This window comes from Cydia splendana, chromosome 6 (assembly GCF_910591565.1).
Source record: "Cydia splendana chromosome 6, ilCydSple1.2, whole genome shotgun sequence".
Taxonomy (NCBI): domain Eukaryota; kingdom Metazoa; phylum Arthropoda; class Insecta; order Lepidoptera; family Tortricidae; genus Cydia; species Cydia splendana.
This window is the reverse complement of record NC_085965.1, coordinates 7184299-7200519: the sequence shown is the minus strand read 5'-3', so window position 1 is coordinate 7200519 and position 16221 is coordinate 7184299. Positions and strand designations below refer to the sequence as shown.

At 40.1% G+C, this 16221-nt stretch overlaps 1 protein-coding gene across 1 annotated transcript in view; it reads left to right on the top strand.

Annotated features, from left to right (window-relative positions):
• Window positions 1-16221, top strand: part of LOC134791337 (forkhead box protein K2) — an 80936-nt gene that overhangs the window by 63135 nt on the left and 1580 nt on the right. The window contains exons 2-9 of the mRNA XM_063762353.1: window positions 8129-8292; window positions 8485-8621; window positions 9647-9906; window positions 10416-10571; window positions 12374-12482; window positions 13036-13132; window positions 13567-13662; window positions 16127-16208. Of these exons, the coding sequence (XP_063618423.1) occupies window positions 8129-8292; window positions 8485-8621; window positions 9647-9906; window positions 10416-10571; window positions 12374-12482; window positions 13036-13132; window positions 13567-13662; window positions 16127-16208 (1101 nt within the window). The remainder of the gene's footprint in view (window positions 1-8128; window positions 8293-8484; window positions 8622-9646; window positions 9907-10415; window positions 10572-12373; window positions 12483-13035; window positions 13133-13566; window positions 13663-16126; window positions 16209-16221) is intronic.

Genomic DNA, 16221 nt, shown 5'->3' with positions numbered 1-16221 from the left:
CTGCCTCTCAATCAGTCTATTACAAGAGCGATAGAGAGGCAGATAACGAAATTTCGATTTTCGATAGGCCTTCTGTACATAGATTGTGGTGTCCTGCATCCCGCTGAGACGGCATGTGATTTAGGAATCCCATTCGCTGTCAAGCCGGAAGCATTCATTGATGATGGACCGGACGGTCGTTGCCGGGAATGGGGTGGACGGGAATGAATAGGGACCTTTATATGGAGCAATTATGCGGATCGAGCTGTTTATCCGTTGAGAGCGGAGAAATCGTGGCACTCTGGAGGATGTGGTTAAATGGTGAAATTATGAAGACACTTTACCGTGTCTGTTTCATACAAACGTAAAAGGCCGTTTGTATGAAACAGACACGGTAAAGTCCGTCTAAGGTAAATTTGCATCGACTTGACGAGAGCGAACTGTCCGTCATATTTTCATAAGAAATTGATATTAATGATGACATTATCACACTTTGTCATTGCAAAAGCCATGCAGAATTAGTCCGACTCTAGCCTGGTACTGATAACATGACTTGATGCTAGCAGGTTATTTTTATCCGTAAGCAATTCAGTTACAAGAATATTATTCGCGAAAATACATGTAATTAATTACCAACATATTACCGCTCAACCCGCCTGTTGTCTGTCTCTTCGAGTATATTTAATCAATAGTTTTTCTTTAAGTTGTATCTTTTACTGAGGTGTTCCAATAAAGAGTATTCTATCTAGGTATATATATATATATTCTCAAAATAACATACTCTCGCTACCGAAACTATTGTAATAATCTTATAAAAAAACTAAAAAGAAAGTATGAAAAAGAACTCCTTATTAAATCTGTCAATGATAATAAACTGCTCTGGAAAAATATAAAAAACCTAACATATACTAACAAGTGCAATAAAGTTAATGTAGAGCTGTTAAATGTTAAAAACACTCCTACCGAATCAGCCAACTACATAAATAAATACTTTGCTAATATCGGAAAAGAGCTAGCTCAACAAATTGCCGCAAACCCTCAAGACGATCTGATGCTGTACCTCGATCGCCTCCCTACACAATCTAACTCATTTGTATTATTACCCACCACGCTAGACGAAGTCTCTAATACTCTGACAAATCTTAAAACTAGCAGCGCCCCTGGCTGGGATAACATATCTAACGGTTTTTTAAAATACATATCTAAAGAAGTAACACCTATCATAACGCATTTGGTAAACCTTAGCTTCAGCCAAGGTATTTTCCCAAAATCTCTTAAGCAGTCCCTAATCACCCCAGTGTATAAGAGTGGGGACAAAGAAGACATCAGTAATTATAGGCCGATTTCAGTCCTACCCGCAATTTCAAAGATTATGGAAAAGCTTCTTAATACCCGACTGTTAGGCTTCTTAAATAAATATAACCTACTCTCAGATGCTCAATTCGGTTTCAGGCGCGGTATGTCCGCGGAAGACGCAATAACTGCCCTCACATCTCTTGTAGTTGAAAACTTGGATAGGCAAAATAAGTCCTTAGCCGTCTTTCTGGACCTGAAAAAAGCCTTCGACACTGTCTCTATTCCTATTCTCTTATGCAAACTTCAGAAAATCGGTGTTAGGGGAACGCCACTCTCTTTGTTTAAAAACTATCTAACAGAAAGGAAGCAGAGGGTAAAACTCACACAATACACCGGTGAGGAAGAGGAAGTCTCTTACGGTGTGCCGCAGGGAAGCGTTTTGGGTCCTACGTTATTCCTGGTCTATATTAATGACCTATGTAACATGACTATCCCTAATGCAAATCTGTTCTCTTATGCTGATGATACTGCGATTGTCTTCACAAGTAGTTCATGGGAGCATGTCAGAAACAGCGCCGAACTTGGAATGGCTGATATCTCGAAATGGTTACGAATGAACCTACTGACGCTTAACACCAGTAAAACTAAATTTATGTGTTTTAGCATCACAAGTTGTACTCAACCCACTGGGAATATGGACTTAAAAATACACGATTCTCAACCTTGTGATATAACTCATTGTGTTTGCCCATCTATTGAAAAAACTTCCCAAATAAAGAACCTGGGAGTTCAATTAGATGAGCATTTAAATTGGTACTCACATATTGATCAGGTCATCAGTAGAATTCGAAAGCTGCTCTGGATATTTAGGACACTGAGACACGTTGTACCAAGGACAATAATAACAACACAAACAAAGTCTCGTAATATACTCAATGAAATATATACATCTCTGGCACAGTCTGTCTTAGTGTACTGCATATCCGTTTGGGGAGGTGCAGCAAAAAGCCGTTTTATAGACTTGGAACGAGCACAAAGGGCATTAGTTAAAGTAATGTATTTTAAAAAGATTACATTTCCTACTGATTTACTGTACCAAATCAGTGGACCTATGTCGGTTCGGAAACTATATATTCTGCAAACAACCTTAAAAAAGCACAAGATTCTGCCATATAACCCGAACTATAAAAAAAAAGAAGACTAATGCCGAACATAGCCATGCTACCTAAAACCATTAGAACCAAATTTGCTAGCTCACAATACCAGATACAAGCCTCACATCTCTATAATAAAATAAATAAACTTCTAGACATTCACTCAAAACCACATCATGAGTGTAAAAAGCTCATAATAAACTGGCTAAAAACAAAAACATACGATGAGACAGAGAATGTAATTCGGTAATCCTTCAGACACACGCGAGAACAGAAACACACGCTCACACACGCACACTCACACACACACGTACACACACACACACACACACACACACACACACACACACACACACACACACACACAAAGGTAGGGATAACACACACACAGAGACACAGACAGAATATCTCTAAGATGGTTTTTTGTTAGTAGAGTAAGGCACTTTATTTGTATGCAGAAAAGGTATTATCGCTTACTTTAGTTAGTTAAGTTTAGTTTACTATAAGAATAGTTTACTATGTAGTTGTAGTTAGTTACCTATGTAAGGAAGAGCGGTGTCTCCCAACACAAGCATTTATTTTGCTTACAGGGAGACTCCATCCCTTTGATCATTTGTACGTGTTTTTATTGAATAAATAATTTTAATTTTAATTTTTTTTTAATTTTAATATTACATACACTTCAATTTTAAGGTTTTCCTCAGACGAACTGTTAACTGAACTTTAGTCTCTAAATTAAATGTTCAATAAAGAATCTCCGATAGATAAGAAAAGTCTGAACGTATCGATGTGCGAAGTCAGATTTATATCGTTATACAAGTATTGATTTTGTACTTGGCACAGATTTAAATCAAAACGTGTACAGATCTGGGAGCGACATAAAAAGATAAGATAAGATACGTAGTAAAACAAAATGGCTCCGAGAAGACGCCCCGTTTAAATCTCTTTTGGGTGTAATTTGCCTTGAAAATGTTACCAAGGATAATTCTTATCATCCAACAAATTAGACAGTTTATTTTCGGAAATGTCTGAGTATTCCGAAATTATTCGAAAGAGCTTGTTGCTAGGCCTACTTGAATAAAGCATATTTTGTGTATTCGTTTTCGCAATTTCTATTTATTACCATCCAAATTTAGAATACGAAATAATAATAGACGAAAAGTTGTTTTCGAGTTTCAGAAATAAAGAGCTATACAAATATAAGTTTGGTTGGCAATCGGAAACATTACGAGGCTTCTTCCATTCATGATGTCAATGTAACTCGGTCCGTGTTTACAACTTGTATCGAGAACGAATCGCCAAAAATATTTTGTACAGTAAAAAACCGGGCAAGTGCGAGTCGGACTCGCGCACGAAGGGTTCCGTACCTTCTTCTTCTTCTTTTGTCGCGACCTTTTCCCATCTACTTGGGGTCGGCCCTCCTTATCCTTCTCTTCCACTGTGCTCGGTCTTGAGCTGTGCTGGCGTCCAATCCTAATTGTTTTAGGTCTTTCTCGACCGTCGTAAGCCAAGTGGCGGGTGGCCTTCCACGTCCCCGTTTCGTCGTTGGCAAATCTTGGGCTAGCCTTACTATATGGTCCTCTGGCCGTCTTTGGATATGCCCGTACCAGCGGAAGGGTTCCGTACCATAATGCAAAAAACGCCAAAAAAAACGGTCACCCATCCAAGTACTGACCCCGCCCGACGTTGCTTAACTTCGGTCAAAAATCACGTTTGTTGTATGGGAGCCCCACTTAAATCTTAATTTTATTCTGTTTTTAGTATTTGTTGTTATAGCGGTAACAGAAATACATCATCTGTGAAAATTACAACTGTCTAGCTATCACGGTTCGTGAGATACAGCCTGGTGACAGACGGACGGACGGACAGCGGAGTCTTAGTAATAGGGTCCCGTTTTACCCTTTGGGTACGGAACCCTAAAAAGTAACTTTAATGTTATGAAAGAACTTGTTTTTGAATAAAGTTATCTTTGTTCGCTAGTTTCGCTACCTAAAGGTAAAAAGTATACATATCATGGACTAAATTTAGAGGAACGCAAAAAGGTTTGATTGCTGGATTGCAACACCTAAAGTAATTTCAAAATTAGTAATTAAACTTTTTCTTTGCATTTCTCTAAATTTGTCCATGAGCCTACTTGATGCTTGCAAGGATGGTACTGTCCTAGAACAAGTATAAATACTTAGGAAAGTATACGACATACTTTAGTGCGTTAAATATAAAATGACCCATCTAGTTCTAGTTACTGTCATTGATCAATACCTTCGCCTTGAATCATTGGGGTCCTATAAAATATCTTCTTTGAAAGGTACGCAATCAGTTTCCTCTTTTCATTCGAACACTCCTAGCGGTTTTCTCAGGAGACTCTTCTCATCGCTTAACTGGTTCTAGCTTCTAAGAATCCAGTAAAAGTGCGACTCGAGATCAGTAACAACCATTTGTTACCATTTTTTCAGAATAAAGTATAAATTTTTATGGGTAATTTTGACTCGGAATCACAAGGACTTTTGATTAAAAAAAGTGTCCCCATTGATTCATTCAAATTTTAGGCGTCGCTTTTGTGACGATCCATACAAAATGTATGTGAAAATGCGTCACAAAACTGACAACTTGTTTCGAAAACTTTTTAAATCGATAGTCCCCGTGATTCCGAGTACAGTCAACAACAGAGCTATGAATACAGGCAAAGTGTCAAAAATATGTATGTCAGTACTTTATTGCCTGTAAATTAAGGTCGTGTATACATATTTTTGGCACTTTGCCTGTATTCATAGCTCTGTTGTTGACTGTACCAAAAGTTGATAATTTTTGGAAAAAAAGTAAATGGTACCACTTTTCCTGAAAATGTCCGTACAGCAAGTGTTCACCGGTGGGAATGTCCACACTGCAAAGATTGAATTCAGCTCTCGTTGGTGACCCGATCTCTGCGCCGTCTGAGGCGTGCTTATGTGGGAATTGCGGGATGCACGTCGCCCACTTGCCTTGCGACTATTCAGGCTATTCAGGACGGCTGCGGCCCATATGGCTGTGCATGGCTTGTGGGATAGAATGACGCGCTAATTATGCGGATTACGGTGGCGTTACATATTGTTTGTGGAAATGCTTAGGTTTTTGGTATTGTGACAAACTTGTATACGTTTCAGGCAATTATTATTTAATCATTATTCATTGTTTAGATAAATGTGAAAACTTCTTAGATATGATTATAGTATTGTGTAACCAATATTACCAGCAGGTACTTTACTTCTGTACCCTTTCACTCAGAACTACTTATATATAATCTGTTCGGAAAGAGAAGAGTTGTGGAATGTATTGGGACTATTGGGCCCCATACATTCCACGACTCTTCTCTTTCCGCACAGACTCTTATGTCACGTCGGGATGTTTTGGAACGGAAAATGGTGATTTTTTTTTCTGTTGCCAAAGTAAGGACTCCGACTCAACTCCGAGTTTTAGAAAAACCCCCCAAAATATGAATTCTGTGTAAAAGTTGTATTCAGCAAATGACGAAGATGTTAAAAAAACAATCTGCCATCAGTTTGCAGCTCAGAAAATTGCCACTTTTCTGGGTTGCACACTTAAACACATTACATTTAACTACGCACGGCTTGAGTGTTCCCACAACGCCACTTGCTATTCAACACAATACCGCGTTTGTGTGTGTTCGTGCGTATTATGCTGGTCTTTTATTGAATCCTGCAGTGCGGCTATTAAATGGTATTTCACGGAACCGCTGTAGGTCGTGCGGTGATCGATAATGTTTTTGCTCGTCAGTGACACTAGTGATTTACGGGCCGGCCCCGTGTTGGGCGCCATTTTTAGGGATTTATTTATGTTCAATTTGGTAATCGAATCATATTAATGACCTCCATGATTTAATTGAATAATGAGAATTACGCTTGTTTTCGAGAGGATTGGACGGATTTAAGTTATCTTATTTACTTTGTTAACATTAGTCCAGTTCTTTCCCTTCCAAGTACTTTAAGTACTACTCAATTAGTTTGTAGCTATTACAGTCACAGATAACTCAACATTTATTTACTATAAACTTGTCTAACAGATCTATATTATTTTCCCCCTTATTCATAAAACTTTACGGGCCTGATTTAGTTAAATTATGTTTTATCCCTTTCTTACAAATACATAAGTCAAAATGACAGATAAAAACAAACGATTATTAGCTAATTGAGGATTGTAGCGCGTTTATAAATAAGGGGGTTTGTCTTTCTATCAATATCGAAAATATTAGCAGTAGCACTGTCATTATTGTGAAATGGGCAGCACAATTTCGAAGAACAATAGCTAGTTTAGTATTCAAAGTTCATGTAACCACTTACAGTCTGCCTAATAATATGTTATGTCTACCTGGAATAATAGGTTACTCTTCGAAGGCCGCAAAAATATGTGACACGCTCTTATGGCTCTACAAATAAGATATTGTCAGATATTTTTGCGGCCTTCGTTGTATAACATATTATTGCAGGTGACTGTACATAAGAAAACGGCATACACGGAACTTTTTGTTTACTTCCAACGAATTTAATCTATCGAGTGGCACACGTAAACAAATTTGGCAAGTTATCGCGGTGTTTCGCTCCGATGGAGTTGGTCGCGGTCGCTGCCAACTGAGCGTTGTGTTGCCTGCACATGCTGGGAATACGTAAGGGGTTATCCATTCATTACGTCACACAAATTTCTAGGTTTTTTGACCCCTACCCCCCTCCTTGTCGCACTTGGTCACACTGGTGTGACGTCACATTTTTGGCAATCTTATTTTCAACGAAATCGGCAATTTGAATTCAGGTATTAATAATAGCCTTTCAAAATATTTTGATAAATTAGTATTATTATAACACAAAATCGATTAGGAAAGAAAATTAAACGAAAAACAAATAAATTCGGGTAACGATGAAGTTAAAGTGACGTCACAATGTTTGTGACCCCCCCTTGTCACAACATGTCAAAATTTCTTTACCCCCTCCCACCCCTAAACGTGTGATGTAATTAATGGATGATCCCTAATAATAGGGCAACCCCAAAACAGGCAGTACTTGCGATGCCAAGTTTTAAATTACGGTGATATGCAGTTGTTTTGTAAAATATCGATGATGGTTACATAAACCCCACACATAAACCTTCTTCACATAAACCCCGTGACCCCTTTCCTCGCATTACTATGAAGGATAAAGGGCTCATTTAGGCGATGCGAGAACTCGCATGCGAGTTTCATTACATTACGGTTTTTGATCGGTCGGTTTGCTGTAACTAAAATTGCGTGCGTGCTCGCGCGCCGTCTAAATCAGCCCTAAGGCTGAAATGAAACTCGCGTAATTGGGTCATACAGGATGAAAAATAAAGTTCGTCTTTGAATAGGTAAGAGACGCCGCTTAATGATGAATGAGTGTATAAAAAATAGGCATTTACAGTCCATAACTTTTGTCGACGCCCGCGGGAAAGACGCTACAATCTCTGTAATCCAATTATGTAACAGATAATAAAAAATCGGCCATAACAGAACATGTAATACGTTGTCATTGATTTTTGGGCCACCCTGTACTAATAGAAATAATTGTTTAACTCTTCAATTAAATTTGTAAGGATGAATAGGAATGAGGTGCGCAGTCATTGATATGGTTTTATTGGTCTATTTCACAGTGGACCATTCCTAACTAGACATTAATATTGACCCTTATTAATTCCAGATGCACGCTACGCTTCCCTTCCACGAACATCCGTCTGGAATTCCAGTCGCTGGTAGAGGAGAGCGGCGGCGGGGCGGGGGGCAGCTCCGGGCCTCCGCTGCCGCCGCTGCGCATCACCATCCCCGTCGACAACGACGGCCGCAGCCCTGCGCCCTCACCCACTGGTGAGTGTTAAGCCCATCACAGACGGAGCGATAATAAGGCTTTACAGTCGCAAGTAGAGAGCGGTTCAGGTCCACCGCCACCGAAGTTTAACCTTCTGCTTAGACTCTTAATTCTTGGTTGTGTGTTGTTGAGAATTGATTTTACCACCACCAACTAGCTTATTTTCGTATGTTCCTGTTATCTTTTTTCAGGCACAATAAGCGCAGCGAACAGTTGTCCGACATCCCCCCGCGGCGCCGGCTCCTCGGGCCGGCGGCACGCGGACCTCGGCCTCGTCGCGCAGCACTACGCCGACCTCGCGCAACGACCCACCTCCAACGGCACTGCTGTAAGTGAACACAACAAGGCAGCGAACAGTTGTCCGACATCCCCCCGCGGCGCCGGCTCCTCGGGCCGGCGGCACGCGGACCTCGGCCTCGTCGCGCAGCACTACGCCGACCTCGCGCAACGACCCACCTCCAACGGCACTGCTGTAAGTCAACACAACAAGGCAGCGAACAGTTGTCCGACATCCCCCCGCGGCGCCGGCTCCTCGGGGCGGCGGCACGCGGACCTGGGCCTCGTCGCGCAGCACTACGCCAACCTCGCGCAACGACCCACCTCCAACGGCACTGCTGTAAGAGAACACAACAAGGCAGCGAACAGTTGTCCGACGGTATTCCGGTGCACCGGACCCAACACATACCTGAAGGCTTCGCACAAGAGCGTCGCAACAGTATCTCGCCTGCGAGATAGACTAAGAGCGGTTTCGCACTACGTCCGATTCGAATCCGATCCGAACCCATGAAAATATGGTTCGTAGTAGCCGTAGAACTATTTCTATGGTAAGTTACGCACCGCACACGTTGAATGACGGAAAGAAATCGGATGACGGAGATCGGATCTAGTGCGAACTTACCATAGAAATAGTTCTACGGCTACTATGGACCATATTTCCACGGGTTCGGATCGGATGCGGATCGGACGTAGTGTGAAACCGCTCTAACCGTCCTTTCCGTTTATCCGTCCTAACCGGATTTACCGGATTACGCGGGCGAGATACTGTTGCGGCGCTCCTGTACTGAGTCTACTGGGTCGGTAGGCTTAAGATGATAGCCAGTAATATATGCATAGATATGACAGATACTATCAAGTGTGAACGATATGAATCTCTCTCTTCTGACTTAGGCCGATGTAACGCAGAATGCAGATGTGTATTGTCATTATCGACGAGTAATGAGTTCAGTTGCCAAATTCTCTACGTATTTAGTCATAAGGCGATCTTCATACTGGCGCCGTACCGCGAAAATCATAACCTAGCGATGTTTCATTTAGAAATATTCTAATTTATTAACGAAAACATGTAATTCAAAGGCCTCCGCCGCGTCGGACTCTGGCTACAGCAGCCGCGACGTGCGCGAGCGCGACCGCGACCACCGCGAGCGCGACCACCGGGACGACGCCAAGCCGCCCTACAGCTACGCGCAGCTCATCGTCCAGGCCGTCGCTTCGGCGCCGGACAAACAGCTCACGCTCAGCGGGATCTACAGCTATATAACGAAGCATTATCCCTACTATCGCACGGCCGATAAAGGCTGGCAGAATTCTATACGTCACAACTTATCACTTAACAGGTTCGTACACCTTAGGAGATGGAATGATTTTATCAGATTTTTAATTATGTAGACTACATTTTAGCATTTTTCTATATGTATTTTAAAACGGTTCAGGGGCCGCTTTTGACAATCCGATTCACAGAAATGACACGGGCAATGGATTTTACGAAAGCATATGTCTTCTTACTTTGGAACGCGAAGGAGAAACTAAGCCTAGTTGGGATTAGTCCGGTTTTCTCACGATGCTTTCATTCACCAAATAGCAGCTGGTAAATGTCAAATGATATATTATTTCGTACATAAGTTCTAAGACACTCAACGGTACGAGCGAGGACTTTGTATTGCCAGGTCGACAAGTCACTCATCTTTTAGACTGCTCGTGTTCAGACAGACTAACTCCTCGGCGGTTTCCTTGTATAACTGGACTAATCCTGGCTGGATGCTTTGCACGCAAAGTGCCTTCTTTGCATTTAATGTCTTCTGTTCGACCAAAGCCTCGAGTAATCACAATTGATATTCCCTTGCAGATACTTTATAAAGGTACCACGCAGCCAGGAGGAGCCAGGCAAGGGCAGCTTCTGGCGCATCGACCCGCAGAGCGAGGGCAAGCTCATCGAGCTCGCCTTCCGGCCTCGCCGGCCTCGCGGCGTGCAGTTCCGCGCACCCTTCGGCCTCTCCTCAAGGTACGAGCGACGAACGTGGACCGTTTACTGTCCAAAGGATAAAGGTCTAATAATAGCCAGTTAACTGTGTCGTTATACTGTCACATAATGGGCGCTTTTAGATTTTGCCGTGGACGTCTACGCTACGACAGCAGCACGTTTTAACGTCGCGATACTCGCGTTAATCAGGGGACATATATGTAAGAGAATGTGTCCTGTGGCTTTTAGTTTACTTTGGTTGGTAACTTCGACGTCCACGGTAATTTAAAAGTGACCAAAAAAGTGCCAGTTTTTATTATTCCTCTGGCTACTTACAATTAAAAAAAATTTTTTTTTGATTTGTTTTATATATATATATATATGAGCCTACAGTGTCCCACTGCTGGGCAAAGGCAAAAAAGAGAAATGATGAACATAAATATGACTTGGTAGTAGTGGTGCGTGCATCGTTAGGAATTTTCGAAATTGCGACCCAAATACAATATAGCTACGATTTTTTTAATATCTGTTAGGTTTCTAAACCCATACTTTCAGAATATTAAAGTTTTTATTATTTCCATAGAAGTTGGTGTACAAATCGAATATCATCACAATACTGACATCCGTCCAGTGGGGGTAAGAAGTTGGGGAGTAAACATTGTCTAGTGGGTACTATTTTATAAAAGATTTCTAGATCATTGTACTGGACATCATATTTGCTGATTAGATCCTTCTTAGAACTAATCTGCTGTATATTTAGTTATTATATTGTCTACATCTAATTTAGAACTCATCAAGTCATCATGTACTCGTATATTATGTATTTAGCCATGTACAGGGAATTGAAACAACGTATTTATAAATTTAGCATTCAGTAGTTTAACTTTAGTTATTTAGGACAAACATATTATTGAAAAAATACATTTTTAGAATAGGTAGAGCACAAAAGAAAATAGGAACTACGTACCAAATCAACACTTTTTTGTGTTTGCTGCCTATGATTCTATATCCTATGAAAATGTACTCTGTAATGAAAGCTTGCGTCGCAAAATTATTTGACAGGAAGATATTTTAAGTTAGGGTGGTATTCCACCTGTCCACGTTGAATGTGTGTTTTGTCTCACATTTTTATTAATGAGAGAGTGAGACGCATTGTCGTTGGGCCAAAATATTGGACAGACGGAATATGTTATGTAACAGTGTTGGCCGAAAGTTAATGCAAATTAAAAATGTTGGCCATTAACCATTATAAATTGAACCTTAAACCGTAACGGACGATTACAGTTTACGATTCAATTTATAATGGTTAATGGCCAACATTTTCAATTTGCATTAACTTTCGGCCAACACTGTTATGTAATTTATTTATTTGGGTCCATAAACCGGAATAAAATAGGAGTGTCTACCTCGCCTCGGCTAGCTATTATGTGCAAGTAACAGTGTCGATTAATATGGACATATTTACTCGTATATTTTAAAATTGGGAGTACTTATCTCTAAAATAGGACACGGGGGTTACAAATGTTGAAAAAGTTAAACCACTGAACCCTATTTATAAAGCTACAAGTTCCAAATTTACCCTTAAAAGATTTTATTTGGCCTTCGCTATGATGCGGATTTTAGTGGTACTAATTTATTCAACTTGGAAGAAGATTCTTTCACATCAGACGTTAAAGTATCACTGATATAAACAAGAAGACAAGATGTCGCAATTATAAACGATTTTACCACAAAAATACCAATTGCTGCTTTAGATTCGTAAAATGTAGCTTATAAGCTTTACAAAACCACTGTGTACCCATGTAACCACCGTGTACCACTGGCTAACTGTGTCCGTGTCGCAGGAGCGCGCCCACGTCGCCGTCGCAGGTGGGCGTGTCGGGGCTGGTCACGCCCGAGGAGCTCTCCCGGGAGCCCACCCCCGACCTCTTCACCACCGAGGACCACGACCAGGTACACACACTTCATCACTTCACTTGCATCTACATTTCATCTAGGTATTTAACTCTTTAAACGCCACGCCCATCGTGCGTAACGCGTCATTGTTAGACCGCGGGCCAGGAGCATATATCGTCACTATCGTCAGTCATCGCCTCCCGGCTGATATTTTGTCAGATGATAGTTTAGATGCTATTATGAATTAAAACAATAGTCAGCCAATTGTATCGCGGTGGAAAGACCGCCAGTTGATGACATGAACATGTAAAAAAATTTTTTTACATTCATCGTCTTCGGATTGATATTGTGTCAGATGATAGTTTAGATGCTATTTTTAAATTAAAAAAAACCGTCAGCCGGTTGTATCGCGGTGGAAAGATAGTCAGCTGGTTATATAAACATGTATAAAATACGCGCCTTTGTCTTTGGCGGTCAAGGGGGCTAAAGGCTAAAAATAATCAGAGCTATTATAGATCCCATCTGGCTCGAACAGACCTTAAGCAAAGAAGCCTGATTAGTGGTGAAAAACAAAGGACAGTTTATCAAATAGAATAATGTTTGTTTGCAGAGCGGGTCGCAGCGGTTGAACAGCTCCGGGTCGCAGGCGGCGCAGTACCTGTTCTCCGGCCGCAGCGGCGTCAGCCAGAGCGCGCCCGGCTCGCCAGGTACGGAACATACGAGTATCAAACATTCATTGATTGTTGCTAGATGAATATAGTCAGGCGTGGCTCACTCCGCGATTCGTCGCGTCGCTACAAGTAGGTACATGCGGCCCACACCAATTTTGGTGTCTAGCAGTAGTAGTTGCCGCGCACCGCTACGGAAAGGATGCCTGTTCGCGCTTGCGCCACCTTGCGGTCATATCTGTCGTAATAGACACGTTTTCTTTTCTTAGAGAGTGAATTTTTTGGTACCTAGTACTATTTATTCTAATTATTCTGTGATATGGTCAAAGTTATGCGGTAACTCTAGTTATTAAAAATAGACGTTGACAGTTCAGTGACAGCAAAATATAATATAATAATATTTCAGCGTAAATGTGTACGTCCAGTAGGGAAACGTTGTGATAATGGATGATAATGATAGATGGTTGTGGCAGGTCACGGCATCTCGTACAGCGCGGGCGGCAGCGGGCTGGTGGTGGCGGGGCACCAGATCACCGTCGTCACCAACGGCGCCGGCGGCGAGCGGGAAGGTAACATACTCCGTCTCTTTCCTTATTTAATTAGTTGGTGGAAGGGTGATAGACATTGTTTACATACATACTTACAGTTACGAATAGGGTATTATACTGTATTTAAAATAAATTATTTTCCACCATGCATGAAATAAAGCACCAGATAATTGACAACATTTCATATTTTTAAGTGCTACTTTTTATTGTCTACATCGAAAAAACGCACTAATTTAAGGTACCCGTATTTTTTTTATTTTGCGTAAGTCCTATATTTTGGTCATAAAATCTATTTATATTGTTACTTGAAACAAAAGGGCGTATGTAACAAACGTCATTTGTGAGAATCGTGACGTCACGGATCTGTTTCATACACTGGAAAAAACGTTGAATTAATTTACGTTTGAGCATAGACAACAGTGCGAGTCACATAACTTCAAACGTTAAAAATAAAATCACAAATTAACAAGTGTCACAAACTTCAAAACTCAAGTCAAACGATTGGTTTTCATCCCGTTTTCAATAATATTTGTTTCTAGAAATGCCTCGTATTAAACATTGTTTTTTCAAAACATGCCAAAACAACACTGGTTTGTCGGCGAAAAAGAAGTTTTTTACTGTTCCAACGGACAATAAAGCTCAGTGGTGTGCAGCAGCCGGCTGGGATCATGTACCTACAAGGGCATTATTTATTTGCGAAGATCATCTGAATGTATTTACCTAATATCAGAATGTATGTAATATCAGAAAGTACCGTAGAGTCCATTAAAATGCAGGGTCGTTTGGAAAGTCGTGATAATTCAGTGTCGTAAATAATAAAATCACACAAGAAAAATATCCGAACAATGTGAACTGTTAGTAAACCATTGTCAAGTGTCACTGGTAGTGAAGTGACAATGACAATGACAATGTCAACCCAATCGGAAGTCATTTCTTTGCTTGTAGTGGCAGAACTGAAGCAGCTGGGTGACGTCAATTTCCGTTTTAACTATTTTTAGAGATTTTGAATACAAAAAATCGTAAAAAATATATAAAATATATTTTTTTGTAATCTACAGGAGCCCCTCTCGAAATGGTTTTCGATTTAGGGATATTGAAATTTTTGAAATGTTGTCAATTATTAGAAAAACACAGATAGAAGTTATTTTTAAACACAAGTTCTATTTAATAAATCGGATAGAAATATAAAATGTAGGTGAGTTGACCGTGACGTCACGATGTAATGTTTCATATAAATTCCATATTAGCAAATCGTTTTGACAGTTCTAAAAAAGTAACTGATTTGACTAGTAGGAAAATACCCTATTTTCCCTTGAATCCGAATGATATTGTAAATTCAGCACCATTTATATTATGATTAGGGATGATAAATACATTACAAACATTAATCACAATAATTCATTTTATACAAAAACTCTCACACGGTTGCAATTTAAGATGAATTATTTAGATACATGCAAATTCTGAGTGAAAATCACCGAACGCCGGTTTTACTTTTTCAACTTTTATTTCAATTTGGCAATGATAGTTCCATTCAGCCAAATAATTAAAAAAGTTTTTTGGTGAAATATCATATTATTTAGCATTTTATTTATTTATTAACAAATAAATATTTACTTTACATCGTGTAATAATATTTTCTGGACGTAATAAATGTTTAGTGGCGAAATAACATTTTTTTTGAACCTCCAAACTCTTTGGTTGGATGTATGGATTACGGTCAATGAGGTTGTCTATGCTGCTCTAAGAAATACGTCATGGATTGTTGACGTCACTCCTTAGGTCGCTTCTGATTGGCGTTTCAGTCAAAATGGCTGATTTGAGAATTTTGCACTTTTATTTAATTGAATATATTAATAATCCTAATGTTTATACTGAGATTGAACCATTTTTAGAACCATATTAACATATATGTTTCTTTGAAACTATTATTTCCATGATTCTTTGTTACTGTCATCAGGCCAATTCTTTCCACCGAAATCTTAATTAGCTTGCTGCCGCAATATGTACGGAGCTGTCCTGCATCATCTAATTAAACTGCCAAAACTGGTTACGTTACGATACATGTTTTGCACTGTTATTAAAAGTGTAATTTTTGCCTCAGGAAAAGAGTTTGGATTAAAATTCTAATTTTATCCTATCTGAATCAATATCCTATTTTTAAGATGACAAGATATACCAGCCCAAAAAAATATTTTTGAAAAAAATCTGATCTATTATCGAAACCTGAAAATTCAAAACAAATGTTCCTTTTTTTATTTACATAATTTTTTATATCGATTAGTACTTCGAAATAATGACATCGATACAGTTTTACGTAGTAAAATGTGTAATAGTACATTACATATAATATACCTAGGGAGGTGAATTCGTGAATGCTCCAGGTCGCAGGTGTTTACGTCTTGCCTTGGCCAGGAAGTGAGATTTTCTCCTAGGGTGACCTAATAGTATATGAAGTATATGCGGAACATGTGTGTTGTTACAGAGAAGTACGTGGTGGGCACGAGCACGGGCGGGCTGGTCTCCATCCAGGAGGAGGACGCGCTGCAGCACGAGCCCTACCTGCAGTCAGTACCCACA